The sequence below is a fragment of the Aptenodytes patagonicus genome, chromosome 5 (assembly GCF_965638725.1).
Source record: "Aptenodytes patagonicus chromosome 5, bAptPat1.pri.cur, whole genome shotgun sequence".
NCBI classification, from domain to species: domain Eukaryota; kingdom Metazoa; phylum Chordata; class Aves; order Sphenisciformes; family Spheniscidae; genus Aptenodytes; species Aptenodytes patagonicus.
In genome coordinates this window covers 80,859,668-80,887,392 of record NC_134953.1, presented here as the reverse complement: position 1 = coordinate 80,887,392, position 27,725 = coordinate 80,859,668, and the positions used below count along the sequence as shown (strand labels likewise).

General features: G+C 43.0%; 1 protein-coding gene across 7 annotated transcripts in view; it reads right to left on the bottom strand.

Moving 5' to 3' along the window:
• Window positions 1-27,725, bottom strand: part of NTNG1 (netrin G1) — a 160,984-nt gene that overhangs the window by 128,594 nt on the left and 4,665 nt on the right. For all 7 annotated transcript variants that reach the window (XM_076337935.1, XM_076337933.1, XM_076337929.1 and 4 more), the window contains exon 2: window positions 25,509-26,217. In XM_076337935.1, the coding sequence (XP_076194050.1) occupies window positions 25,509-25,754 (246 nt within the window). In that variant the 5' untranslated portion in view covers window positions 25,755-26,217. The remainder of the gene's footprint in view (window positions 1-25,508; window positions 26,218-27,725) is intronic.

Below are 27,725 nucleotides of genomic sequence, written 5' to 3'. Positions count from 1 at the left end.
AGTAGTAAATGAAGCGCTCTGTTTATTCTTTCATATAACAAAATGAGACAAATCAGTGAAACGGAAAGGTAATATATTTAAAATGTATTACTGATAGAACTTACGCCTATGATGTTGAACTGAAATCCTGGGCATTGCAAAAAAGATGACAAACACGTGAAGTAGAAATGGAAGGGAGCACCGTTTAGGTCAAGGCAGATTCTGCGTTTATGTTAGTTGTTGCAGAAGGCAGAATTTAGTACTGAAAGAGTACAAAACAGCTATTTAAAACTTGAAAAGAAAAAAGAAAGTAACAACTCTGTTTCAAAAACTGTTTTCAACTCTCAAAAGGTCAAATTCAGCCCCAGAACAGCAGGTACAAAGTACACACGAGCTGAATTTGGTTCTAGAAGTGTATGACTTTATCCTTCATCTCCAAGGTTTTACTGATTTTGGTTTTGATTTTTTTTTTTAAAGCTTGGACTGAGTTGTTATTCTCAGCACAGTCCCATATGCTTTAATGTGACTATCATATTTTATTTGTGCCTTTTAGTCAAATGTATCAGAGATGACCTTGTAAGGGATAACTTTGAAAGCAGGAGAATATTACAATATTATGAAAGGAAATCTAATTAAAGTGATATGACGTTAATAAAGATGGAGCATTAAGTAAAAACCAAGAAAAACATATGCTCAGGGAGGGCACTGACTCCAAATGGAAGTATGCAGTGAATACTGTCATTCTGATGTAAACATTCTGAATTATTTTTGCTCTAAGTATGTCCATTGCTATGGGCGTTTGCCACTGAATACAGTTAGCATGTTCCACCTTATAAAACAGATTGCTCTGTATTTGACACTGACTCCTTTCATTGCAATATTAAAAAAAAAAAATTAAAAAAATTTGCCCATTAGGACGTATTTAATCAATTGTGATTGCAAAATACAAACCAACTGAAATAGGAAATAAAATAAGAAATGACTACTTTTCCTAGCTAAGAAAGCATGGCGGACTTGATTATCCGTTTACATCACTGCTACAGGACTGCAAGAAACACGTAAAACACTGAAATGCAGAAAAGGCACAACTCGCTGTACAATGCGGGCTCCAGCCCACTCTCTTGGCTGTGGGATGGAAAACAACTTCTCCTGTGACAGGGACGCTACTGGAGGTGCGGAGCAGAGCTGTGGGGAGCACAGGGTTAGCGTGGCTCGTCCCCGAGCCCTGCGTTGAGGGGCAGTGGCATCGCTGCTCCGTCCCGGGAGCACAACGGGCTCACCGACTCCTCCGTACAAGCTGACCTAACCAGGTTGGCCCTGCCCTCGGTACCAGCCATGTGCGCTGCCACGTCTGAGCCCAGAAGGCACCACGGATGCTACGACCGCCTGTTCCTCCCCTAGCCACGGGGCTGTAGACATACGATACAGAGCAGATATATGGAGGTTGTGCTTATGGTACTGGAAGCCCAAAGAGAAGAGCGAAGAGACATATTTATATCCAACGCAGAGAAGCAAAATGTGCCAAATTCTGGCTCCTGACGTGCACTGAAAACTCAGACAATGCCATCATTACAGCCTCGTGTACAATACTGCCTGAGGATGCGACCGTGGCAATTTGCACATCCTCAGGAAAACTAGTGATTATTTCAACGTGGCCAGAAGACAAACTCCTGACAGAATAGAAATGGAATGAAAAAAACCCCATGACATAAACACCACCAACACATATGAATCTGATTAAATGCTGCCCTCACTGAGGAGAACTGAGCTTTACATGCAGAAGCCGTGCAGTGCCTCGAATAAACACTCAAGCTATTCAACCCACGTACGGTTAAACTGAAAATTGCGTTATCCCCCTTTTAGCCTAAATTATGGGCAGACCTTGGCATACGAAGCCTGACTTTGAGAACGTGCCGACCGCGTGTCACTGCCTCTTTGCAGCGATGATGCGATTCCGAACAGCGCGTGGCGGTGCAAGGGGGATGCTGATTGTAAAGAGCAATCCCATCACCTGACGATAGCTCCGTGATGAAATCTCTTACATAGATTAAAGAGGGAAGGGCAATAACTCATCAGAAAAAGCAGAACTGTCAGCTTAATTACTTGAAAAATGTCTCGGCCACTACCTTTTATGATACCTGGTGGGTATGAACACGTCCACAGTTTTAATTAATTTTACCTCCTCTTTCATTCCACCTGTATAGCCTGGAGAAATGGAATTCTAATGAAATTACAATCAAGCATTTCTACCGGAGTTTGAAACACTCTGGCAATAAGCAGAAAATGAGGCATTTCCATGGGTTTAATTAGGGAGAGAGAGTGTACTTGGAAAAATACTTCCCTACAATTATAATTATTCCAAATCAAGCCACAGTGTAAACTCCTTTCTCTTAAATCATGTAACACTGCTTTTCGGTGTCCATTTTAATTTAAAAAGATAATGGAGCAGGCTTTTCCCCGGGGCAAAGTGGAGTTACGGTGAAAATCCCTCTCTTGGCGTTTTCAAAGGAGCAACAACACAGGCTCATACCTTTGACCTTGCAGTCCTGCAGCTCTCATTTAAAATTGATGAGCGAGAGCCTTGGATTTATTCTGCTGAAAACACCACTTTTTATAATGATGTTTATAAACACACCACTAATTGTCCAGCATCCTAAAGTGCCAGCTCTGCAGAAAAATGAAGGGAGCCAGAGGTCTTTCTCACCTCCTTTTTTTGGGAATGGGGAGGGAAACAGGTTTGCTTGTATTCTTTGGGGATGCTAGGTAGGAGTTGCTGTCTTGTCAAACACAGCCTGAGTTTGTGCTGAAGCTGAAGAAAAAGGTACCTTGCATGTTCCCTCTTCCACTCTGCTCTAGAGAAAAGTCATGCTCACACTGGTCTAAAGCAGATAAAATGGAAGTAAAGCCCTAAATACAAATTTTAAATAGAAATCTAATGTTCTCTAATGCTCGCAATAGTCAATCGCTACATGTAACCCTTCTGCAGCTGAAATCTTTTATTCCGTTCTTATATTAGCCTGTGAAGCTGTTGTGCATCTTGTAAAGAAAGCAAGTGCTTTAGGGGTTGAAATCCATGTGGATGATATTAGGAGAAATGAAGGAAGAGGGATAAATATGGGGAAAATAGAATCCAAAATGCATGTCTTACAGTGCAGTCACAGCAATGTAGTATTGACATTTCTATCGAACCTCGAGCTCCACAGCTCAGGAGTTTGGGTTGGTGTAGGACCAGCTCCCAGGCACCAGGCAGTATTTTCAGCACTGCTGATGAATACAGCGCAGACCTCTGGCTTGGCTAATGCTGACCAGAGTGTTTTCCATGGGCCCCAGACATAAAAACATGAACCTTTTGAGCTGGCGAGGAATGGTTTGAAGCTAGCTACTAAATTTTATTTTCTCTCGGTCATTAAATCTCTCATTCTGTGGACAGGTACCGCGTAGTAAATGTAGCTCTAGTCTCTCGTAAACTCATTGACTGTTAATATTTAGCAAGTTTATACAGGCATTTAGATTGGTCTTATTTTATGCAATCAAGCACGTTACACTTGTTTTAATTTTTTGCTTCAAAGGCTTAACATCTGGAAGTTACAGAATTAACAACTCTCTGAAAATGTCATCCCAAGTATATAAAATATTTTTAAAGATAATATTGTAACCTGGCCATTCAGAAAAAATCAATATAATGATGGTAGTCAGATGCAAAGTACCACAGCAAGAATTTGCAAGGTTTTTGTCACTGCTTCTAGGAGCATTTTGGGTTCCATGTTTTTCCCTATCCAGATTCCCTGTGTTTTCAATTAGCATCTCTGGAAAAGCTCTCAAATATTCTCATGCATATAAAATTATTTATCGTAAATACATTGAATGGTTTGGGCCTATGATGGAAAGTGAGGAACCTGTACCAGGGCAGCCTGGGACTGCCAAACGACTCCAAGACAGGCATGTCTTGGAATGACCGGTATATGCTTTGGAAAGTAGGTATCTGAAACCCTCGCATGTTTAATTGCCCTGAATAAAGCCGTGGAAAATCTGCCATGCTGAGGCAAGAGAAATCACAATACGCTTCTTATCAGCAATACAGAAAAACAGCAGATCCAAATGATACGTCTATTCCTTTGAGTATGGCACTCCTCCCAGTGCATGTCACTGCTGACCAGCCATCTTTTATCATGACAAAACACTGTTCCCCAATGAGGCGGAAGACAAAGTACAACTTGACCCTCAGTTTTAAACACGAGGTACTGGCGGAGGAAAAAGGGTTGCTGTAGGGCAGTAGGAGAGAGGCTGTAAGCGACAGAAATGGAAACCTGAGTCAAAAGCAGGGCTGCAAGCAAAGAAGGAAAACCAGAATTGCAGGAAACATTCTGCAAAGAGTGACTTAAAGCAAGCAGGATCTGCTGCACCTCCTGCCTGTCAGGTGGATTAATTTGGGAAGTCACACTTAGGCTAAATATGTTTACACTGCATTTAGTTGCACAGAGCAGAGATCTGAGCTAGCTATAAATCTGTTGCTTAGATGCTCCTGCAATAGTTACAAACTCGATAGCTTGGGTAGCGGCAGCAGCCTAGCTTTGGCAGCGCAGTGCTCATCATGGGCTAATTGACCTTGCTGAGAGTGCACTGGCTCAGCCAGATGATTTATGGCTTCCATGCTGCATCACTATCATATCTCTACGATACTGTCTTTCCTATCCATCTTTCCAGTTAAACGCTCATTCAGGCTCTCGCCATACCGTGTCTTGATTACAGCAACAACCTTTTCTCTGGCCTTGACAAATGCAATCTTGCCCTGCTGATAACCATCCAGAACGCTGCTGCAAAGATCATTTTTCTACCTCATTGCTTCGGCCACTGCGCACTCCCATTGCACTCCAGCGCCAGCTCCCCTTCTCCATCTCATCAACCATCGGCTGTTTGCCCTAACTCTCTCAAAACCCTTCACAGCCTATTCCCGCCCCACTCATCATCTCCAGTTTGATATCAGGAAGCCAACTCTTCCCTCGTTATCACTGCCTGCTGATAAGAGCCTTCACTCCTTACCTGAGCGATTTTTATTTACTTATCTATTACACAGGCAGCCTCGTACTTTCTCCCATGCTGCTTTTCGCACTTGGGAGGAGTTTTCCATAAACATCAGTGAAATGAGATCATGAATCTCCTTAAGTTCATCTCCTTAAAAGCCTCTCTTGCAGTGATAACTAGTGGAAATGTGATACTAAATATTAATCGTGTGCTGTACTAAGACTACTGTCTATCATGCTGACTAGTGTTGACCCCTTACTACTTTGTGCTCCACAATTTGTCCATATCTGTTGTCTCCTTAAAATGAGAGCTTGCATTTGGGGTAAGGGATCATCCAGACGTTTGGACAGCACCTAGCTAGCACAAGAAGGGCTCGTAAATACAAGTGTTCCTAAATAATACGGTTGTATAAATAATTTTTATAGCGGCACTGCAGAAACTGCTCACTCAGGAATCAACCAGTTAAACCCCCGTCTTCACTAAGTTTATGGAAGTGATGTATGGTTAAGTGCCGATGCAGAGCGTAATATTAGCCTCCGCCTGACTTCCCCTGCAGACTCCTACAACTTTCTAGACATTGTTACCGCCGGTTATTCTCGTGCTATTTTGATGTTCAGAGAACTCCGATTCCCTTGTGACAAAAAAAGGATGAGAGGCATGGAAAGATTTTTAGACAAAGAGAATCTGAAAAGGGTGGACTGCTTCGCTGAACAAGGAGATGTGTGAGAAATGAGAAGAAACACAAAGACACGCAGGAAGTATATTAAGTTGTTGTAACAGCACCATCAACTCTTTTTTTTAACTTATTGGAATGCCTGAGTTGTAACAGTGATCTTTTAAACTTAGCTGGCACGGCTAACACGAGCTATTCCTTGAAAGCTACCACCGTGACTGACTTTCAAGAATTCTATACAAAAGCAGGTGCTTTGATGCTCTGAGATATTGAGTGTAGCCTCTAAAGCTCGAAAAATACACTTAATTCTTTTGAAGGTACCTAAAGTGAACAGTGAGACACTAAAGGAGATCTGAATTATGGTTTCCCATGATTTTCTTATATTAATTTTCCTCTGGGAGAATCCTTAATTGCAGCGTTCGCTAGGAGCTTGCACACTAAGCATTCGGAAGCAATGCAGTACCATGGGAAGTCGCCAGCTCATCCGTGGAACCGGTGTGAGATGAGGTGCGGGTGTTCGCTCCCATTCATTGCACGTTCCTGAAGCTGCAGGGATTGTCACAGGCACTTCAGACAAACTAGAAGATCATGGTATAAATCACATTATTTGAGTCAGAGGTCTTCAAGTTTTAGAGAGTACCCCTATCACGCATTTAATCCACTACACAAACACTGAGTGCAATGAAAGTCATCAGAGACTGCACATCTGCATTTCTCAGAAGCAGTCTTCCAACTTTGCTCTGTGCTTCAGCTCATGGTAAGAAACTGTAGCGTGATCAGCTACCACTGTACATCTTCATTTCTGGCCCTTGTAATTTAGATTAGTTCATGCATCTGTAGGATTTCTGTCAGCCACCCCAGTTACATGTGAGTCATTGCTCTGGAGAAGGGACCGACTCCATGTACTCGCAGTTCTCCACACTTACCACAGCAAAACACCTACAAATGCTTTGGTCTGCTCCGAAGGGCAAGAAGCAGCACTGATTTACATGCTACGAACTGAAGAGGAACATCAGAAGGAAGTATTTTAAACTTAAGATAATGCTATTCTTAGCTGGCAAGACTTGTGGTTTTGATCCTTCTCAGATACATAGCCAACAGTGAGCTATCTGGCTGCACGAATCCCCCCGCTTTTCTTCTCTCGGTTAAATCTGCGATTCGGATGCACGCCCCAGTACTCGGGAACATTATGTGGATTTGCAGAACTTTCTGAAAGACTTCCTGCCCGTTAGCCATTGGCGGTTTTACAAAAAGGCATAAAGATAGCATCTTCCTCTTGTAACAGATGTGATCTCCTTGCAGCGTTGTTCATACTGCTTGAAGGAAAGCAATATTCCTTTTCTCTCGGACTCGCTGAAATAGTGGCATCTCTCAACATAAACTGAAAATATATTTGGAACTCAATTTGGTTCAGTTCTCGGAATTTCACACATGAGGGATGAAGACATGAGGATCAGCTTTCTGTAATTAGTGAGGCGTATTAGAAGGGCTGGATCCTGTAATGTCATCTGTGCAGCAAACGACTGTGTTTTTGTAGTGCCAAGAAGCACCTAAGATCTGCTCTTGGCATGACCCACCAGACTGACAGTTTTATTTCAGCTGTCATTCTTGAAGCTTATATAAAACAGCTTCACATTTTTAATTATGAATATATTGTAGAAATTGTCATCCACAGTGTGGAGCAAATCCACGTATTTTGGTTTCCGGTTTATGCTCATCACAAATGAAGAGGGAGAAAAGTAGTCCTAAAAAGCATTTCATCCTGATTAAGACTTGGAACAACTCTAGGCATAATTCAGAGCATCCTAAAGGCTGCTCCAGCCCGTGTTGGTTACACAAGTCCCAGCGTACTGGCTGCACTGACTGTCTGGAAGGGTTTTTCTCAGGTCCGCTCCACGTCTTCCAGCTGCTGGCACGGTCCGTCTCCTGAATGTGCTTCTGAAGTAGGGGGAGGATCAAAGAGCAGATGGCACTGAGCTGCCTTTGCCAATCCTCTGCCACTGGAGGAATTTTTCTGTGCCAGTAAAAACCCTCTGCTCCATCCTCAAGCCTGCTTTTCGGCTGCTTTGCGTGGCCAAGGCAGCACAGAGCATCCAAACCAGGGTCTAGGCACTTCCATGGTGACTTCAGTGGACTCGCTCCAAACTCTCCCAGCTGTGGCTGAGGGTGCAGAGAAGCCCATGGCAGACAAAATAGGTGGTTTGTAATGAATGAGGCAGAGCTGTGCAATAAATTCTTCAAGGATACTGTGGCAAGCCCCAAAAGAGGCAGAGGTCTAATATCCACTGAAGAGTGAAGATAAAAATAAATGTTGAACAGCTGCTCTCCTCACTTTGCAGTAGACAAGGACGTTTTTAAGGGTAAATATTGTTTAGAATAATCCATTGTGCAGAAGCCTTTGGACTATCCACCGCTTCCGTAACACGCTTCAGAATAGCTACCCTGAGTTGTATCAAAGGACTGTCCACAACCCTTTTCCTAAGAAAATCATTAGGAAACCTACTCTATATTTCAAAATCTGAACAAAGTACTTTTAACAAACTTCACAGCAGAGCGGGAGCAAGCTGCTGGGTGAGTGGTGACAAGGTGTTTCATAACTGAAGATCTGCAAACCCTTGCTGACAGCAAGATCAGCACAGTGGGACCAGTGTTCAAGGAATGATATTTTAAGGCTGGCAGAAATTTTACGGCTCTTCTACAACCCAAATCATCATAGAATCAGTTAAGGCAATTTTTATTTCTGAAGGGCAGCATCTGGCCTACTTGGCACACTTAAAAATTTCAAATGTGTATTTTTCAGAGCAAAAAGCATAACAAAAGTATGTAACTCAAACTGGCAGAACACTGTACTTTGGATGACATTTTGTAGTTAATAACAATTTAACATATCATAAACTCCGCTTCTGCTGTGCTTCAGCCTGATGCAACCTAGAAAAGCATCACACACAGTTTAGAATAGAAATGCTAAAAGATCTTTTAGAAGCAGTGGTATTGCCAGGCTCTGCTGCTCTTACAGGAGCAGTAGCTTCTGCGATGTTATTAGCAACTGGTTTTAGCATTTGGTATTTATTGTAAAAGGATGAGATTCTGCAATCGTAAGGGAACGTGAGGGGTAACATCTCGGTCACAGCACTGCAAAATTTATACTATAGTTTTGTCTGTTCCCAAAATAAGAAAACAAAAAGGCTGTACAAGCTTTAGAAGACTTGTACCAAATTCACTGCAATTAGCGGGAGTTTGACTCATGTCCCCGTTCGCATGAAAAGCCCTCCCTTGGGCTGACCCCGACCCTGCCCTGTGCGGGACTGGCTCCTGCTTCATTCACCCCTTACGTTCCCCCCTGGTTTGGATTTGGTGTCATTTATACTTTCTTTTCCTTTCACAAACTGCCCAAACCCAAGCCCGGGCATGCCTCGGAGAGCTAAGCTGTGCCTGAGCAATGCAAGCGAGCGCCAGCTGCCTTTGTCCTCAAGTACCATGATACTCCTCCACCCAGTATGTTCTGGAAAAATCTGGGTAGCCCCCCCACCGTGCCCGGGAACGGTCAGACCCTGGGACGTGTACGCACACCACGGGCTGGAGGAAAGCCAGATCGGCTAATTCCTCATTTGTGTCCATGTATTTAAGCTTCTTCCTAACAATATTTTGACCCGGGTAGAAAAGAGGAGCCATATGGCATCTTCTGCCCCTGACAACAACTGCTGTTAGTGCAATCAGTGCATTACCTAGGTGATTTGTTTAGATTCAGCTGTGTCACTAACTTGTGGCAAACTCAATTAAGTTGCGTATTAGGCAGGGTCCTAATATAAGCCGGTTTCATTTTCATATGCCATTGGCATTACATTTTCTGCCATAATGCTGCTTACAGATGAAGTGTCCTGACCAACTGCTGCTCGGGGCCGTTGCCTTTCCCACCTTCTAATCCAAGCCCAACGTGAATTTGTCTCGCGTGGCACCCCCAAGAAATCGGACAGCTACAGCATCAGCCAGAGAGCCATGCCATAATTACAATAAAAAACCAGAAATAATGCACAATCATCTGCCTTAGCTCCTCATCTTGCTAAAGTCAGCCTTCAGATCCCCACCTTTTCACACTTTTTACATGTGGGTTTCAATTATACTGTAAGCTATTTAAAATGGGAACAATGCCTTCCCTTATTTTTGTACAATATCCAGCCCAGTGAAGCACCAAGCTTAACTGAGAGCTTTGGGAGTCGGAATAAGCCACCATTTGTTTTAGTCATTTGCTGCCCTAGGAGGTAAATGGCAGGTCAGGGAATGGCTCTGGGTTTCAGCACTGTTTTATAAGGTGTTTATCATGTATATTTTCTCAAAAAGCATATATGAAATAATGATACCTGTTTATGTCTTCTAGAATTCCGAACTTCCCCAGACAGTTTCCTGTGTTTAATAACAGGATGAAAGAGCTTGGTAGTGCCACCCACCCCTTCCCCCCCAAAAAATTAAGCGTCCCCCCCCAATGCACTGTGGACAGACCAGTGATATCCCCTCCTTTTTACAGTATAGATTTCTAAATCAAATATTAACACTAAGCATAATGCAAATTGGTTCATAAAGCTTAGAAAAGAACAAAACAGTCTTGAAAGTTATCTAGGGCTATTCTATTTCTCAACTTTACTGTGTTAACATGTTACTTAACAGAAGGCATACAGTTCTTAAAAGCTTACTGCTTAAGAATACTGAACGGAAAAAAAAAATATTTGTAGATACTGTCAGATCGCACATAATCATTGCAGCTGCTCTACAAGCTTTTGCCTTTGAACCATAACCTCGGAACAACAGGGAAAAAGATCATAATAATCTAATTACAGATAACGACGAGGTATAGAATTATGGCTTTGATAAAAAATACTTCTAAAATTGCAATGATAAACAAATTATCACCCTTTTACTATGCAGTAAATAGCTACAGTTCATTATAAAAAGAACAAAGGAATGTCGTTTCTGTAGGTATTTAAGATAAGTGTGGGACAAAATACGATGCAGCAGACAATGGAGACTTAATCCCGAATGAACGCTATTAATACCATAAAAATTCAGCAATTCTGCGAATTCTCTACACCCTCTGCCTGGAAATGGAGACGACCAAAATGAGATGCAAATCAGTGCCTTTATCTAATGAATAATGCAAATGAGTGCTCCTCTTATGGCGCGGCAGTCTGCAGGAATCCTCTCTGCCTCACCTCACATTTCTTGTGGATTTAAGCACCATGTGTCAGACGAAATTAGAGAATGGAATTGCCAAGAAATGACAAAGCCTTGGAGCCCCAAGTCAGTGCAGACAGCAAGGTACATTAAGATGCACGGTACAGAGGAGGAGAGAGCAGACATCTCATTAAAATGAAAATGTTGCTATTTTTCCTTCACCTAGTTAATGGAGCTGTATGACATTGTAATCTGCAATTATTTGTGTGGCTACTAGTTAGAAACATCCTCTAAAATGATACCAAGGTGGGATCTCAAAAACTTTGTAAAATCTTTCAGTTTGTTTTTTTTTTTTTAATGCTGGTGCTATTTTATCTCTCTGATATCAGTTAACTGCATCAGCATTTTTCTCGCAGCATCCCAGAGCATGCTGCATCTTATCCATTAGTCACAAGCCTCGCTGTAACTTTCCCTTAGCACCTAACATTACCCTAAAAAAAAAAAAAAAAAAGTATTCTCAAACAAACCCGAAGGCGTGCAAGCCCTGAAAACTAACTCTGTTTTGGTCCCCCCCCAATTGTTATTTTGCCAGAATGTATTTGTGATTCAGAATCCAGGACAGATTTTTATCTGCTCCATTAAAACCTCTGAGCATGCGGACCAGCTGCGCTGCCACAGCCATCGTCAAGTCCCTCCTCTTTGTCATTGCATCGGGTCCCCAAACCGGGCATTTGTGAAACTTAACGCTTTTCTGACAGGTACTCTCTTAAAACACAGAGCAGGTAGACACGCTCTAACAAGCCATTTGTTCCTCAGACAACTTCCTAGTTATCAGATACAGAGCGGTGAAGGAGAAGTCCGACCGTGAAAGGGATCTCCCGAGGATTTGGGATGCTGGCAGGGGCTCCCTCATCCCTGCGATGCACTGGGGACGCGCAGGGACTACAGGTCTGAGCATGCAGTTTGGCCTGGTTGTGGTTCAGGCAAGCACATTTCGGGCTGGAGGGAAACTGCCCCTTACTTGAAAAGGGAAGGTCACCCCAAAGTCCTGAACTGTAAAGCTGAGAGCTTAATGCAATCGCTAAACTTTGGGGCGCCAATCATATACGACACCACCTTAGGGCCGCGTTCCTGTTGTTCACTGAGCTGTGTTGTGAACCAGCAGGCAACAAATCAGTGTTTTGATTCAGTAACCCATCAAACAGATAAATCCATGTACTAAGCAAAAGAAGAGATTAGAGATGTCTTACTGTATGTCCCTTCAGGAAATGTGGGGGGAAAAAAACCAACACACCCAACCCCTTTTTCTCACAAGCTGACGAAGACATCATTGCTATTTATAGTTGCGCTTCGGTTCATCAGTTGGAGGCACACTGCAGAAGATGCTAAAGCACTAGCGACGTTGCTACTAAATTAAGAGCTTGCAGTTTCTTTTTAATAGTTGAAAGGAAAGCCATTTCTCTACTGGGCAGCTTGTTGAAAACTTCATAACTGCAAAAAAAAAAGTATATTATTTTGGACGGATTTTGTCTCAGCTCAATCCCAGTGAATCAAGGGGGAGTTGCCTGGGATGCAGGTCTATAAGGAATTTGGTGTGAACTCCATAAAAATGCGACTTGCAATCAATATAGCGTTTTCACTCTCTTAAATTAGAGGGACATGGATAGGTTCTCTGCTCCCGTTCCTGTTAGCAGTTGCCATGCCAGGAATATACAGAGAGTTTAGGTTTCTGATAGCAAGGGCAACGATAACTATAGAGGAAAAAAGCTACTGTTAAAGCAAACTAAGCAGTTGATTTGAAGCAGGGAGACAATTAAAGCACAGCATTTCTGAAAGAGTAATAAAAATGTCACTGCAAATGACGGATTGTTACAAGTCCTTGGCTTCTTCCTAGCACTGCGATAGAATACGGCGTTAAATCAGTTCCAAGAGATTATTAGTGGTATATGTTATTTTCACAAACTCAAGGAATTGAGTATCATTTCATAAATCAACTGCAGGTTAAAATTAGATCTTTTTTTACAACTTTAGTTCTGTGACCTTCACATACACAATTAACAAAGAAAATTATAAAAAAAGTAGTTGGAACCTGACTCAAACTGAGAAAAGCTAAAAACATTCTACTAAAAAAACCAAGCCAAATCAGAAAACAGCTCTTTTCTACGGCTGCAGATCTGCTCAACGCCTGTGAGGTTCACTGATTGCAGAATAAGACGCTGAGCCACAGATACTGTAGAAATGGACTCCCATTTCTCATTAGCTTAAGGCTCTGTAATTACTTGTAAAGCATGTCCATATTTTGTGTTACGTGTTTACTTTCTGTATCGCTTTTCTGCATAAAGCATTAAGAAACTGTCGTGGCTTATGTCACCTACGTGACAAAACCTAGGTCAGAAAACTATAAATCATTAAAACCGATAACTGAACCCAACTACCTGGCATGTGGAGATCTGTGAAGCGCAAGGCTTAAGCAGACATATGTATTGTCAGATACAGCAGTATTGTAGGCTCAATTATAAGTTTCTCTGCTTCATGGGTTTATGGGCCAGATAATGTCTTCTAACAAAGTCTGCGTGACAATACTGTTGGAATGCCACAAGCATTTCTTACATGGAGAGAAGCCGATTTCTCCTGCGAACAAATTACCCAAGAATCCTCCAAGAGCTGCGCAGAAATACGAGGGATCCCCATCATCTTCTTCCGAGATGCAACATTGCTACACGCTTCTCCCCGCGTGCACGGGTTGCTTAGGGGCTGCGACACCTCCCGGGGCACCCTGGGCACGTGTAGGATCACGGGGCAGGGCCTGCCACCGCGACCAGCGTTACCTTGTAAACTGCCACGACTAGCTCAAGCGAAGAGGTTTATCGCCCTGTTCTTCAGCAGCAGCCCTTCGCTATAGCTGCACCGCCCACGTCCACACGTATTTCCCAGCAAAACGTTGTGGATCTGACCCCTGGTTAAGAGGGGTATTTCTGAATTCCAAAGGTGTTTCCGATTTATGATTTATTTCTTCATTGTAAAAGTAAACATGTTCTGCTCTTCCTGCAAGGCTTTATACAGCTCATAATTATAAACAAACCAATTACTAATGCAGACTAAAGGCAGTGACAGCAAAGGCTTGCTCAGCGTCGCCCTTACATCTACTTTCTGAGGCCTTGGACATTGGCTAGGGTGACAGCCAAAAAACCCCAACTGTGACTGGCTTACGTGCCAGGAGTTTAGAGAAGCTCATGTAAGGTGGTGTCATTTAAAAAAAAAAAAAAAAAAAAAAGTGTTAAAACAGGTCGTCACGGTGCCATTCATCTCTAATTAATTTGTGAAAAGCACTATTTTTTTTCTGGGTCAGCTCCTGTGAATCTTCTTTTGGGGTATCAGAAGGAACTGGCCTGGCAGGAGGAGGATGCTGCCAGTTGCGTTAGCGTAGGTGCAATGACCTTGAGGGTGGGAACTGAAAAAACCCCCTGAGGCTAAGGTTAAATTCAGTGGGGCCTTGCTGCTGTCTGATTTTTGTTTCTTATCTTATGCCCAATTTTACCATTCTAAAACTCATCGCTTACCAGTACGAGGCCCTTGACAAGACACAATCACCAGAATGACATTTACTCCAAATTCTTAGTCAGGTTATTATTGATTAGGAGAGTTGAAAGCTGCCTGTAAAAAGGCTGCGCCTGCTTTCTCTGCACTCCTGCAATGGATTTACTCTCTTGGAGACTGCGCCTAGGAAAAGCGGCACGATGAGGGGGTCTTCATAAACCAACGCACGTTTCGGCACACACTTCTCCCATCCTACTGCTGAACTCCTTAACCTTAAGAATTCAAAAGGATTTCAAAAACACTTCACATGTACCCGTCTAAGGTCCACAACTGAGGTCTGTATGGGTCTGTACCATTTTAAAAGAGACTTCTGCTACCAAAAAAGGGTAGCAGAAGTGTTGTTAGAACAAACCCATCAGCTCTGGTGGCTTCTCGAGCTGCAGGGCCCTTAAGGTGTGATGAGACAGGGATCCAGCCAGGAGGAAGGCAGGCTCTTGTGTTCTTCGGAGCAACTCCCCGTTTCTCTCTCCAGTCTTCCTTTTCCACCATTTTCAAGAGCCCCCATTTCAGCGAGACTGGAGAGAGGGGCTGGCCCCGGGGAGGCGTGCAGGGATGGCACAAGTGGCAGATGTACGGGAGCCACCGTCTCCACCGTGGTTGCACCATCCCGTTCAATGCACATATACCACTTTATACCAGCTCAGGACTTGCGGAAACAACTTGTAGAAGGAGGGGAAACAAATGTATGTTATGGCTTCAAAACCCAAACAAAACCCCTGTGAATTTCAGACATCAACCACTTGTCCATTGTTTAACATTTAAAAATGGCATACTCTCTCTTACAACTTAAAATTTCACAAAATGTTATGCTGGAAACCCCCGTCTTTTCTGATTAACAAAAAAAGGGAACTGTTGAACTCTTGTTCGTAGACTTGCTTTTAAACCTATAAAACCTGAAGTTCATAAAAGATGATGCTTAGCTAACGTTGAGTATAATGAGTAAAGAAGATTTTATAAATGGAAAAAGGTTGGGAATAAATCACAGAATCAGAGAATAGTTTGAGTTGGAAGGGGCCTTTAAAGGTCATCTAGTCCAACCCCCCTGCCGCGGGCAGGGACATCTTCAACTAGATCAGGTTGCTCAGAGCCCCGTCCAACCTGACCTGGAATGTTTCCAGGGATGGGGCATCCACCACCTCTCTGGGCAACCTGTGCCAGCGCTTCACCACCCTCAGCGTAAAAAACTTCTTCCTTATATCTAGTCTAAATCCACTCCCCTTTAGTTTAAAGCCGTTCCCCCTTGTCCTGTTGCAAATACGCACTACTAAGGAAGCGGTATTTGGGCACGATCCATTGCTGTCAGTAGAAGTCCTTCTGTTGACTTATACAGGGCACATTAATTTCAATGGAAGATCATCTTTTAAGTCCTGTTTATGGGAATTCAAACACTGACTCTTAGGCATGAACTACACATTATGATTCACCTCTACCTGCTTTTTAGTTATTGAAGGATACGTTTTTTTAAAAAACAAAGCCAGTGCTTCAGATAACAGAAAGCTTGTATGTTTTTAACTTTTTATTTTCAAAAGCTTCTCTCGCTTCTGTTTCAGGAAAAGGGGGTCTCCAATGCAAACTGCTGGCAAAAACTTACCCCAAAATTTTAGTGAGGAAAGCTACAATGCTTGAACCTATAAAACCCATTACTTAATGTTTCTGGAAGTCTGAGCGCTCTCTTGCAAAGCGAGACACCTTGCTAGGATATTTCTGCAGGCTACCCCTACAGTATTCATACTGCTTGGCAAATCCATATGGTCAAGGAAGCCAAGAGGCATGTCAGAGTCTGGAAGGCTGCGATAAAAATAGATGGGGAAAATAGCACATGTAGAAAGAGTTGTTTTAGCAGTCAGAAAATGACACTCTGTACTTTTTTCTATAGCTATGCACTTGTTTTTAGAAGATGAGGGCTTTTGTGTAGTTGTTTGCTATTCCTTTTTTTTTTTTACTCCCCCCCAGTCATTTGTGTCACCCACAAGCAGCTCTGTTTCTAGTTTTCACTGGAGGAAAGCACCTTATGAGCAGCTGTAGATGGTAAAAATCAAATTGATGAGTTAAAATGATGGCTCCTGACAGTTTTACAGATAAATCTAAAATGCACCAGGATGCTGGAAAAACACAGTATGTACATGTAAGAAAACGCTCCTCTCATCGTAACGGTGTCCTCTTTTAAAGGTTTTACAACTACTTAGCTATAAAAATTCTGGGCTGAAGCCTGACATAAAATATCTTTGGTACAATTCTTGCTTGTAATAAATACAATTAAAATTCATTTGTGCCCTTTTCTTTCATCTTCTTTTTTTATTCCTAAATTCCATATAAACAATCTGCCTAAAGAACTAGAAGATAAGGAATAAAACCATTTTACAGAAAATATGATACAGCAAACATCAAAGCTACATGAAATCACTTATGCGCGTTGCCAAGCCAGCTCAATGCCAAGGATTTTGATGTCCCTTGCTGTATTTGTACTTGTAGATCAAGATGGTGTCACTGCAGGTGACCTGTGAAAACATAAACTTCCATACCTAAAATGTGTATCAACAGCCATTGTTTCTACAAGTAAATCGGGTACAGAATTACTTCCTACTTTTCAGCTAGTGAGATTAGCATCCCAGTGTACACAGGGACGTGCGTCTCGTCAGTCAATGACCTTAATAGTATCTGGGATTATTTTTGACTTTTCAGATCCAGCTAGTACTTATAGGCCTTGAAAAAAGTCAAGAAAGATTTGGTTTAACAGATCTCCTACCTGCTTTTAGCTACTCTTGAATAGGTACGTGGGGTTTTTATGTATCGGAAATTGCAGCTTTGGCAAAACAGTATCAGTATTGTTTTTTTAAAAAAAAAAAAAAAGCAGCAGCAGTGCTACTCACAGTAAAATTCAGCGGCTCCCACAAATTCAGCCCTTTCTAAACTCTGTGGATAAAAACTAATGACAGGTTTTCATCCTTGTGTAAGGAGATGGGTAATTTCCATACTTTGTCAACAGGGACGGCTAATGCTTGTCTGGATTTCTCCCCCTCCGCTCCGCAGCATAGAGCAGAAGGCATGAGAGAGCCCGATTATCGTCTCAGTCTGTACATTTATTTTTTTCTTGAATGCTCTGGCAGCATACCGTGGGCTTAAATGTTTGCATGGGGCGACCTGGGCTGTATATGGGACTGGCTGCTTTATAAGTAACATAAACGTCTAAATGTTAAAATCATTATTTGGGAGCCAACTTACTGACTTCTGCCTTCTCAAAGGACTCCAGGGGAGCCGGCTAACCAGAACGGTTGTCCTGACGTACACAGGGTTTGCAGAACTCTCGGCCAAGTTTGCTTGGCTTTGTTTCAACTAAGATGCTTACAAATGGAAATCTTAATACATGGAAGTGCCTCAGGAACCTGCATTTGGTTTCCAGTGGTTCTTAGCTGTTACAAGGTACAAGCCCTGCAAGAAAGAAACATGAAACTCTGGGGTTTAGAGACATACAGGTACTAAATGAAGAAGGAAAAGTATGTTTGTCCAGATAATTTGGACAAACCTGAGCAGCATAAAACTAGCTCTGCTCAGTTCTGCCAAGTAAATCCAAAATTCGCACTGAGACTTGTCCATCACAGCGGGAGGAAATACAATATCACACTCCCTGCACACTGTCCTCAAAATGAGAGAGCAGCCCGGAAAGCCTAACGCTGCACAGCTCGCTTGGGACCGCAGGGCATCGCGCCCGTGACCGAAACGTGCGAAAGCAAACCGGCTGCTCCCCGGTTTGCCCCCGTGAGGGGGGCCATCCCACACCACCCCTCCTCCAGGCTGACTGCGTGACACCAGCAGGTTAGAAAGCAAAGGTCGCTCTGCTGAAAAGGCGGATTTACCTCCACTCCGGGGGGAAAAAAAAAAAAATCTCAGTTCAGGGCTCCTAGCAGAGAAGGAGCGGGGTGACCCGCTGCCACGGGCCCTCAGCCCAGGAGGGAGGCGGGCGATGTGCTGTCCTACCCCAGATGAGGAGCACCGCTCGGGATGCTGCTTTACTGCATTGTCCCTCTGTACCCCAGCAAATCCTGTTAGGAGAGTCTCCCTGCAGTGAGCCACAGGCTCGAGATCACCTCTGCCTCACCAGAAGAGGTACAAATTACAAGACGTTGCTAGTAAAGATTTTATTTATAAAGTAGTATTGTTTTATTGCAGAAGGCAGCAGTAAAGGTGCTGCTGAGGGAACGTTTCTGGCTCAGCCGCACTGACAGCAAGCCATTCAGATTCCCCTGTGGATGTCAGAGTATCCATTTTACAGTGGAAGCCATTTATTTCTGTATAAAATTGCTGTTGCTGTTTCCACACCCAAACAGGACCGAACGCCCGAGTTCCCGCAGAGTACTTGGGCAGCTGCCCCCAGATACCCCCCCCTCAGCCGGTGGGGGAAGGTGCTCGGGGGGGCCGGGGTGCTGAGGGCAGCAGGGTGACACCAGCTCAGGTATTTGCGAGAACCTCATCCGCAGAGCCACAGTCACCCCCAGCGATCCCTTGCTTTCTGAGATCAATTATTATTACAATAAATTGATCATTGTGTTAGCTACGAATGTCTAGTATTTCCAGTTAACTTTAGGGGAAAAAACCAAAATAGGAGAGCAAGTACCAGATGGAATAAAGGCAGTGTTAAAAGCAGCAGTTAAGCAGTTTCTATGAAGTGCATTTATAAAATACACATCTTGTTAAAAGGATGCACTTTTACACCCAGTTGTGATATGTGCCTTAAAACTCTGCAACTGAAAATAAGTAGAAGCCCTTGACTTTGTTTAGGAATCCTGTTTTACCCCCAAATATTTTTAACAACTGAAGTACTTTGTGGGCGTGCTTTAGCTTTGTTTAAGGTTTGAAAAGATTCCAGTACCCAAAGTGTAACTGAGGAGAGAACAGAAAAAAAAAAAGGCGACCGGATAGTTTTGTTAATGATTTACTGGGGAATCTTGATGTGTGATAATGAGTAAAATGCAAATCCGTTTTACTGGCAATCCTCAGTTTCGATTTGTGAGAAATTATTAATTTTTAGGTTGCTTCCGGTTGGAAGAAAACAGAGATTTTTACCAAACCATTTGTTTTTTATTCCTGCTGTCATTAAGTATATCCGTTTTTTTCCCTCTTTTATGAAACCAAGAACTCCTTTCCCAAGAGGTCCGAGGAACGAGGCGCCTTTGAAGTGTCTGCGGGCAGGCTGCTACCAAAGGCACAGGTAGGCTCTCGCCTCCGCGCTGACGGGCGGGAGGGAGCCGGTGGGGGACGGAAGGAGCAAAGGGCACGGTGCGTGCTTCTCGCTCGCCTCTCCTCCCGCCAGCTGCTCTGGTCTGAGGCTGGGACGTAAGGAGCAGCGCGGTGCTTTGATGGGAAGAGCCGTGTCAGTGGGGTGGCGGAGGTGTCCTGCCCTACGCGGGGGAGAGGAGAAGGGACGGAGGGGCTGTAGCTCACCATATAGGTCTTGTGGTGCTGGAAATGAAATGAAATATCCAGTAACTTAGGAGGAAAGACCAAAATAAAAACTCCACTCCCCGAAGGATAAGGTTCTTTCCAACAATGACAAAGCAACACTTGGATTAATTAAACGTGCTCGAAAGAGTTCAGAATAGATGAATGCAGGTATTGTAAATAAAGCCTGCAATAACTTTGAGCTGTACCTACTTTTAAAGTATACAACTATGAAAATCCACATTAAACAAGGCTGTAGCAACAGCCTCGTCTTTAACTCCCTGTTCCCATTCTACCTAATAAGATTGCACAGATGGAACTAAAATGAAGGATTGTATGTCCTTATTCAGCCCATAAAAGAAAAAAGCTTTTTTCTTATCAGCACCTCTTAATGGTATTGTTCAACACCATTTTAAAATGTCTTACCTGAGAATGCATGTATGCATGCCAAAATGCTTCAAAAATACGTATTTATTTCACATTTTGATTTACACATTACTCAGAAGATCATCTGTTCATTTAATTATTTCAGTAAACATAATAATGGTATCACTAACTATACTATGGAGTATTTTCCCTTTTTTAAAGAATATGAACCTACTTGTAATTAAAGTAATGCTATATTAATGATGCTGAAAGTCTCAGAGGGAAAAATTTAATGTCCACCTCATAATATTATGCCAGAATTACATGCACAGAAGACTTTTTAATAATCTTTGTTTCTTAATTTAGTTTTGATTGGCTATGAAATACAGAGCAGCACTCAAGGGCTCAAATTTCTACTGTCATCAGCATTTCTGCTCTGTAAGTTGTACAAACGCACAGGACTCCCGTCTGCAGGCTTCTTTTCAAGCTTCTGTGTAACTGACGAAGAAAATTAGCTGCAGGCAACGATAATTGCCGATAATTTCATCATTTTTTAGCCACTGGGATGTGGGATGGCATTATGATAGCTAGGTCTAAACATAAGGAGATTTTCACGTTGCCATTTCAGCTGCAAACGCAGGTTGGCAACGTAAATTCATCTCCAGTTTGCGAATTACAGCAGTAGCCACTAGGAGTCTCCTGATTAAGTTCGTGATGAATTTACACACTAATCCTGGCTAAGGTTTGAATGCAAACCCCATGCTCAAGGGCTGGATTTCAGCACAGGGGCCAGCCCACGCGAGGGGCGGGTGCGACTCTGGGGAGAAGGGACCCCCACCGCGGGGGCTGCCGATGCTCGTACCGGGGGCACAGCCGGCAAACGTTTTAGGACTAAAGCAGCCACCTATGCACTGTTCTCGTAGGGCAAAAGATGGTGACGGTCATGAAAAGTCAGATTTGTTTCTTTTTATAACTGGACAGAGTTTTGTGAAATTGTAACAAGCGCTTACAAAGAGGGAAGAATAAAATTTCACCAACTGTTAGTTACTCCCAGGGATTTAAAGCAGATTTGTAAACTGAAATGCTGCAGGCCACAAGGACTAGCACCCCCAGGTACTTAAAAATTTGCTTACAGTATCTCTGCGAAGCGAATCCTGCAGTTCTGAAAACATGAAGTAGCTTCTTCCTCTTGTCTCTTCTCCTTCCCTCTCCCCCCAGGCCAGCTAAGCGTAAGCGTATGGTGCCAGACACACTCTTACCAATGCCAAATGCTCAAAGTTTATGAATTACAGACCCACAGGAATGGTCACGCTGGCTCAAATGCCGTGACCGTCCAGTCCAACTCTGAGACTGACAAAGGACGGCCAAATTTCCTCGAAGGAGTGCCACAGAAAGCAGATGTGCATTGTCTGCCAGCACGCGTGCCTCACTCTAAAGCAATCCCTAGCTGCTCAAAACGTACAGGGGAAGCCGGAGGTGACCAGTCAACCCCCTCCGCAGGGGACTGGTTATCCCGCAGGCGGGAGGAGTACCACCTCTTGGGGAAGGATGCGGTCACATCCTCCTTACGGACACAAGCAACTCCACGGCCAGAAACCGCGAGCATTCGCTGCTCTAAGCCATTCGTTTGTTTATGTTTCTTTCACGCGTCTCTCCTCTCGAGCAAAATCCTTTCCCAAGCCCTAAAAATCCTGAGCGACTTTAAAAATGATGAGATTTTAAACAAGTAATAATTTGGAGGGCTATTTATTTGGCTTCTGCTTTTTGAGCTTTTCAGTTTTAATTTTCAAACTTTTCTCTACAACCAGGACTAAGAAAATAAAGATGTTTTAAATGAAACCTGAGAATCTCACATAATCATAGGACTCCAGGGGTTTGAGGTTTCAGAATAATCTCACGAGTTGTCAATACCGAATGTCGCCAGAAACTATAATGTTATTCTCAGAACAGATTGCATAAAAGCAATTGTGGGATAGTTTTCCTGCTGCATGTTCCCTGTAATACCTACGGACGCTGCCCTGGAGGGACGACCCGAAGGTACTTCCAAGCGGTGAGCTGCCACGTGCTGGGTTTAGCTACCAACCACAGGAGCGTTGCATTTTGCAACAAATCTGCATGTGCAAAACCTCGTTATTCGGTCTGTCAACTAAACAAGATCACCGAGTAAAAAAAATTCATAATGGACTCGTAAGAACACTTAATTCCATGGGGAACATGCAGAAATAAGTAGGAGGCAAATTTTACCATTAACTGCCCATCTCCTCTGCATTGTATGCTTGCGTGCATTGCAATGCACGATTGCATTGTGCGTTATTGCAGACTATTATCATCTCCCTCTCACAGACTGCCTAAGATTTTACGGTAATCTCCCAGCAGGGCTTGGGTGAACCTCTCGGTATGGCTGTGTTTCAGGGATATAATCTATACTACACTGGTAGCTGACACAGACTCAACAGCTAGTGCCTTAGTCCGTATAGTCTGTGGTGAACAGAAAATTACTTAAGCCTGGTTGGAGAACCGATATGGAAACAAAACAGGAGGCTGCTTCAGCCTCCTCCTCTCCCTGCAGAAGCAGGCTCAGCTCTTTGGTACCCTTGCTTATTGTTAGGATGTCTGAAAGGACCCTGAACTCCTCCAAGGAACTACCAGAAGGCAGCTGAGGGTTAGCCTGATTTCAGAAACAAAACACTGGTACACAGGTTTAGCACACAAATATCCAATACACACAACAATAAAACCAAGCATTTGTATAAGTCACCGTGCTGAAAAGAAACCTTTGGATCTCTGTCATTTCAAATTTGGGACTTTTTAGTGCAAGACCATGCCTAACAGGAATGCACTCTTTTCTGCTGCTCACTTTCTCCAAGTATGACAGTGCTATCTTCTTAACTCATTTTCTAAAACTAAAAATGAACACAAAAATAAAACATCTCCTAGTTTGGCAATGCCAAAGGCTCAGGCCTACAAATATCTAAAACCTCGTTTTGAAGGAAATGTGTAATTTCTACATGTAGCTATAGCACAGCTAGACATGAAGCATTTTTAGGGATGAGAGTGTTCTGCTGCTGTGCAGTGTCTCAGGAACGTCAGATATTTCTGTCATTTTCCTAATGCTTCAAGTAAGTCAAGCAATTACCAATGCAGATGTGAATACAGTGTATATGTACAATATACATCCATACTGAAAGCAAATACAACAGTTTATCATGTAGGAGTCAGTCACCCTACATGCACGCCACTAAATACACTCCCTCGTTGTGCGTGCTCTCTCTCCCTCTCCCCAGTTCTGCCTCTTTCTCTGCTCCTCGTGTCAGGATTCTGGCGACCTTCTGCATCTCAAGGGCTTAAGCAGCGAGTGAGCTACACCCGTCACCTCAGGTGACTCCTGAGCAAACTTTCATCCCCCACCACAGCGTCAAGGACATTGCTAGGTCAAACGTTTTCAGGAGTTCTGGCACCATTTTTAATACTCAGATTTAATCAAAATGTCTTTTTTTTTTCTTTTTTTTTTAATTAAAATCACTATTCTAGCTAGAGAGTGGACTGATAACCAAGGCATTCAGAAACTTAAAAAATTACTTAAGATGGGAACTGCTGCAATGTTTATCTGCACTAAAAGGAAGAAACAAGTTTTGCTGGGCAGTTTCTTTTGCATTAAAAGAACAACTTTTCTTATTCACTACATGATGAGTTACTAAACGTCACTGATTGAGGGCTAAATCACAGCTATTACTATTCTGAGATTTCTCTGAGGCAGAAAATACATTTCGAGATAAAGAAAAAAGAAGATGACCATATTACGCACGTTGCTTTTACTTGTTTTTAAACAGTGGCTGCTCGAAGCTGCTCGGAGGTTTAGAGTGTCAAAGCCATGTCAGTAGAGATGGATTAGTGGGCAGAGAGCAAGTGGTGCAGTCAACGGTTCACAGTGAATGTAATTTATTCACGTAGCTCCGCAATTTATCATGTGGCTATTACCATAATGTACGTGGGAAGCAGCTGCATGCGTGCACATAATGCCCTAAACGTGTGTGTGGTTGGACCTGAACTCCTTACAGAACAGTAGTGGTTGAAAATGATACTATAAGGCATTTAAAAGCAAATTTCCTTCCTGTGGGGATGCTGTCACACAGCAATGATGATTCGTACACAGGCAAATATCTTGTAGGCTTTTCTCAGTTATGATAACCTCACTTACCAGAACTCATTGGTTTTTCAAATCTAAATTATGTGGGTAATGTGATGTACGTTTCCAGTGCTTTATTAGTAGATTAAGTACATGTGTTTTGCATCTCAAACTCACATTTTCTAGTCAAGGAATACTGTATTTTCCACTCAACGTTTAACAGAAATATTCAGTGGCAAAGAAAATGAATTCTCTATGTTTGTGAGGAGAAGCAAGTTACCTACAAGTTGAAGATTTCCTTTAACTCAAGTGACCTCTTACAGCACGGTCTATCAAACACTTAGGAGCAGCACAGCTGTAAAAGGTTGATATATATATATATATAGTGTCTGCCTGGTTTCTCACACCTGTACAATTATTTACCAAGCCCAACATTTCCAAAACTAGTCTCTAATTTTAGGAGCATCTAAATGAAGGAGCTTGACTTCGGTCTCTTTTAGTCGGCTTGAATGCCTACAGCTTCAGTTAAAGGAGAAAGCTGTCGGTAGTTGGTAGAGCTGGCCCCCACCTGAGGGTGTTTCTTGCTGCACTGTCCATACACGCAGGCATGGACCTGCTGGCATGCACCCGCTGCGTGCGGTAGCAAGGCTCCAGCAATGCTGCCCGCGGCTGCGTGGGCTTGCCGGAAAAACTCCACCAGCCCAGCTCCCACCACCACTTTTTAAGCTTCTGCAATTTGAGCTTCTAACAACGGTCTCACGTTTGGAAAGGACGCTGAATTATACCACGCTATGATGCTTTCAGGTGATCGTACTGGAACCAATTCACTCAAGTCTTTCATGATCCAGGCGAACGCATCCCAATTACGGCTTAGCGCACTAGGAGTTTTATGCTGCTTTCTTTTAAGTCATTAAAAGTTGACCTAGAGAGACACCAAATTCAGACAAAGTCAAGTTAGGTCCCCATAAGTAGAACATCTCATTGCCCAGCTTAATGTACCGCTCAGCATTGTGTTCAGCAGAACCTTTCACATTCTGAATATGATGCAGATTTTCTTGGATAATTTCAGGCGCGCTATAGGGCTTCCATTCTGAAGCCATCTATCACAAATATATATTATGCAAAATTAAAAGCTTGCCTTACCATTGCACAGAAAGTCTCGGGAGGATCTCCACACGTTATGTCTGGGGGATCCAGAGTCACTTTTACATATTTGATCATGTCTCTGGCTTCTGGCTGGCAGGCCATGTAATCCCATACTTTTCCTTCTTCTGTGTAAATCTGAGTCTTACACACGTCATAGTGTCCCCACACAGAAGGGTAGTGCTGCATCACGGAGGACACGGTAACCCAGAGGGCGTGAAGTGACAGGAATCTTGACAAATACATTTCTAAATCCTTTTATGTCACCTTCGTTAAGGATGCTCAGTACTGGTGTACGTGCAGTCTATAGATTATACATATATGTACATATACATGTATATATTTTATAAAATAGGTTCCAACTCAAACGTGAAGCATTAGGATAGGGTGTTTGTTTCACTAAGTTGAAGACTTTGGTAGAAGCCACCCAGACCCCGATGACAGCCTTTCACAGCAACGCAGCGCTTGTCCTTTGTCTTATAACTTGTCTGTCAGGGCTTCTTGTAAAAGATGTCCAATAGCAGATAATAATTTGTGAAGTTGCAGGTCTTCAGCTACGCTGTCGATAACCCTGAGTGATCCTCCTTGTTCAGGGCTCGCAGGGGATGCCCAGATGCACTGATAAATCAGCATCCGAAGCAAAAGGATGAGTGTCTACAGGCTGGTGTCTGCTTCCCATCAATCATTCTTTTCTTCTGGCACCAGCACCCTTTTAGAAACAATGAGAGTTAGAGTTATTGTCCAAGAATCAATGCATTACAAAATATATGATATGTTGACATTTTGGAGGTTTGATGCAATATAAAGCAAATTGGTATAATATGGATAACCTTTACCGTGGTGCTGTGCTAGAATGAACAAACTACCAAAATCATTCACAGGGAAAGTGTTTTGACGTGAAGGATTTAACTCTTCTCTAACAAAGACAGACTTATAACGTGCCAGGTGAGTTACAGGTTTCTGCTTCCAAAACGGTATTTTCACCCTAGCAAAACCGGAGAGGAAACTACCGAACGCAACCATTGCCCAGACCGTGCAGGCAGGCAGGCAGCGGAGCGGGCAGCAGCAGGAAGGCTCTTTTATTAAAGTGACACAGAGATGGGTATCAGGGCTACCAGGTGCTGATAGTCTCTTGGCAAGAGGAACCTCAGCGAACTCCAAAAGCCTTACATGCATTTGTTGGATCTTTTTTTTGGAAGAGTAACAAAGATATTGCAAGCACACTTACGTTTCCTTGAAATTTCTCATTAGCATTGGAAGAGCTTTGCTCCTTTTTTTTTTTCTTTGAACTGTGATTTACCAATCACACTGCTGATAAACTACCGATAAAGATAATGGTTCATTTGTAGCTTACTATAAGGATGCTTTCCCCCTCTGTTACGGCAGTCTTACTTTCCTAGGTTTGGGGGTGGGGGTACCTGTGTACTCAGCGTTTATTCCATAGCAGATATATCCCCTTTCCTCTCTTCAGAAAGCAACTAGAAATTCCCTCGGTTTGTATCACCTCAATCGTATTATTACAGGTATAAAATCCTAGGATGTCATTACGACGACTTAAAATATACATTTGCTAAAAAACACAGGTAAAAATATAAATTATGCACGAGGGAAACTGCAAAGATGGAGTAAGTTCCCTGAACACGGACAAGGAAAACCAAGGTTAGGAACCCCAAGTTATTTCTCTCAGCCTGTGCCTGGTGTCAGCCCGTGCCAGCCGAGGACGGGGAGCCTGGGTGCTGGGCTCTCTGCAGGAGGAAGATTTCAGCCAGCCGCCGCAGCACCTCTGCACTCTTTCTGTCTGGGTGTTAACGTCTAAGCAGACCCGTCAGACAGATGTTAAGAAACAACCGTTAAGTCACCACTTTCTGCAGCCCGCTTTGCTTGTTCCCAGGTTTAAATTATGCCCAGTGTCACGAACCCTCCTATACCCCAAAGCCACGGGAAGTGGTACGTGACCTGGTGAGCGCCTTAGCGTGTCGCTTTGGCAATACGCATTTTCAAAACTTATCTTCAAAGCTATTCGCAAATGGCCTCCCTATATTTAAATAATGCTTCATCTTAAACTGAGCTAAACTACAGACACTATGAAATGCCAACAGATGGTTGAATTGTGTTTCCATAGCAAAGTAATTTACAATAATTGCCGTATGGACGTAAATGCAATTTTCCATTATATTCATTTTATCAAGTGTTACCATACAACTCTCATATACTTTA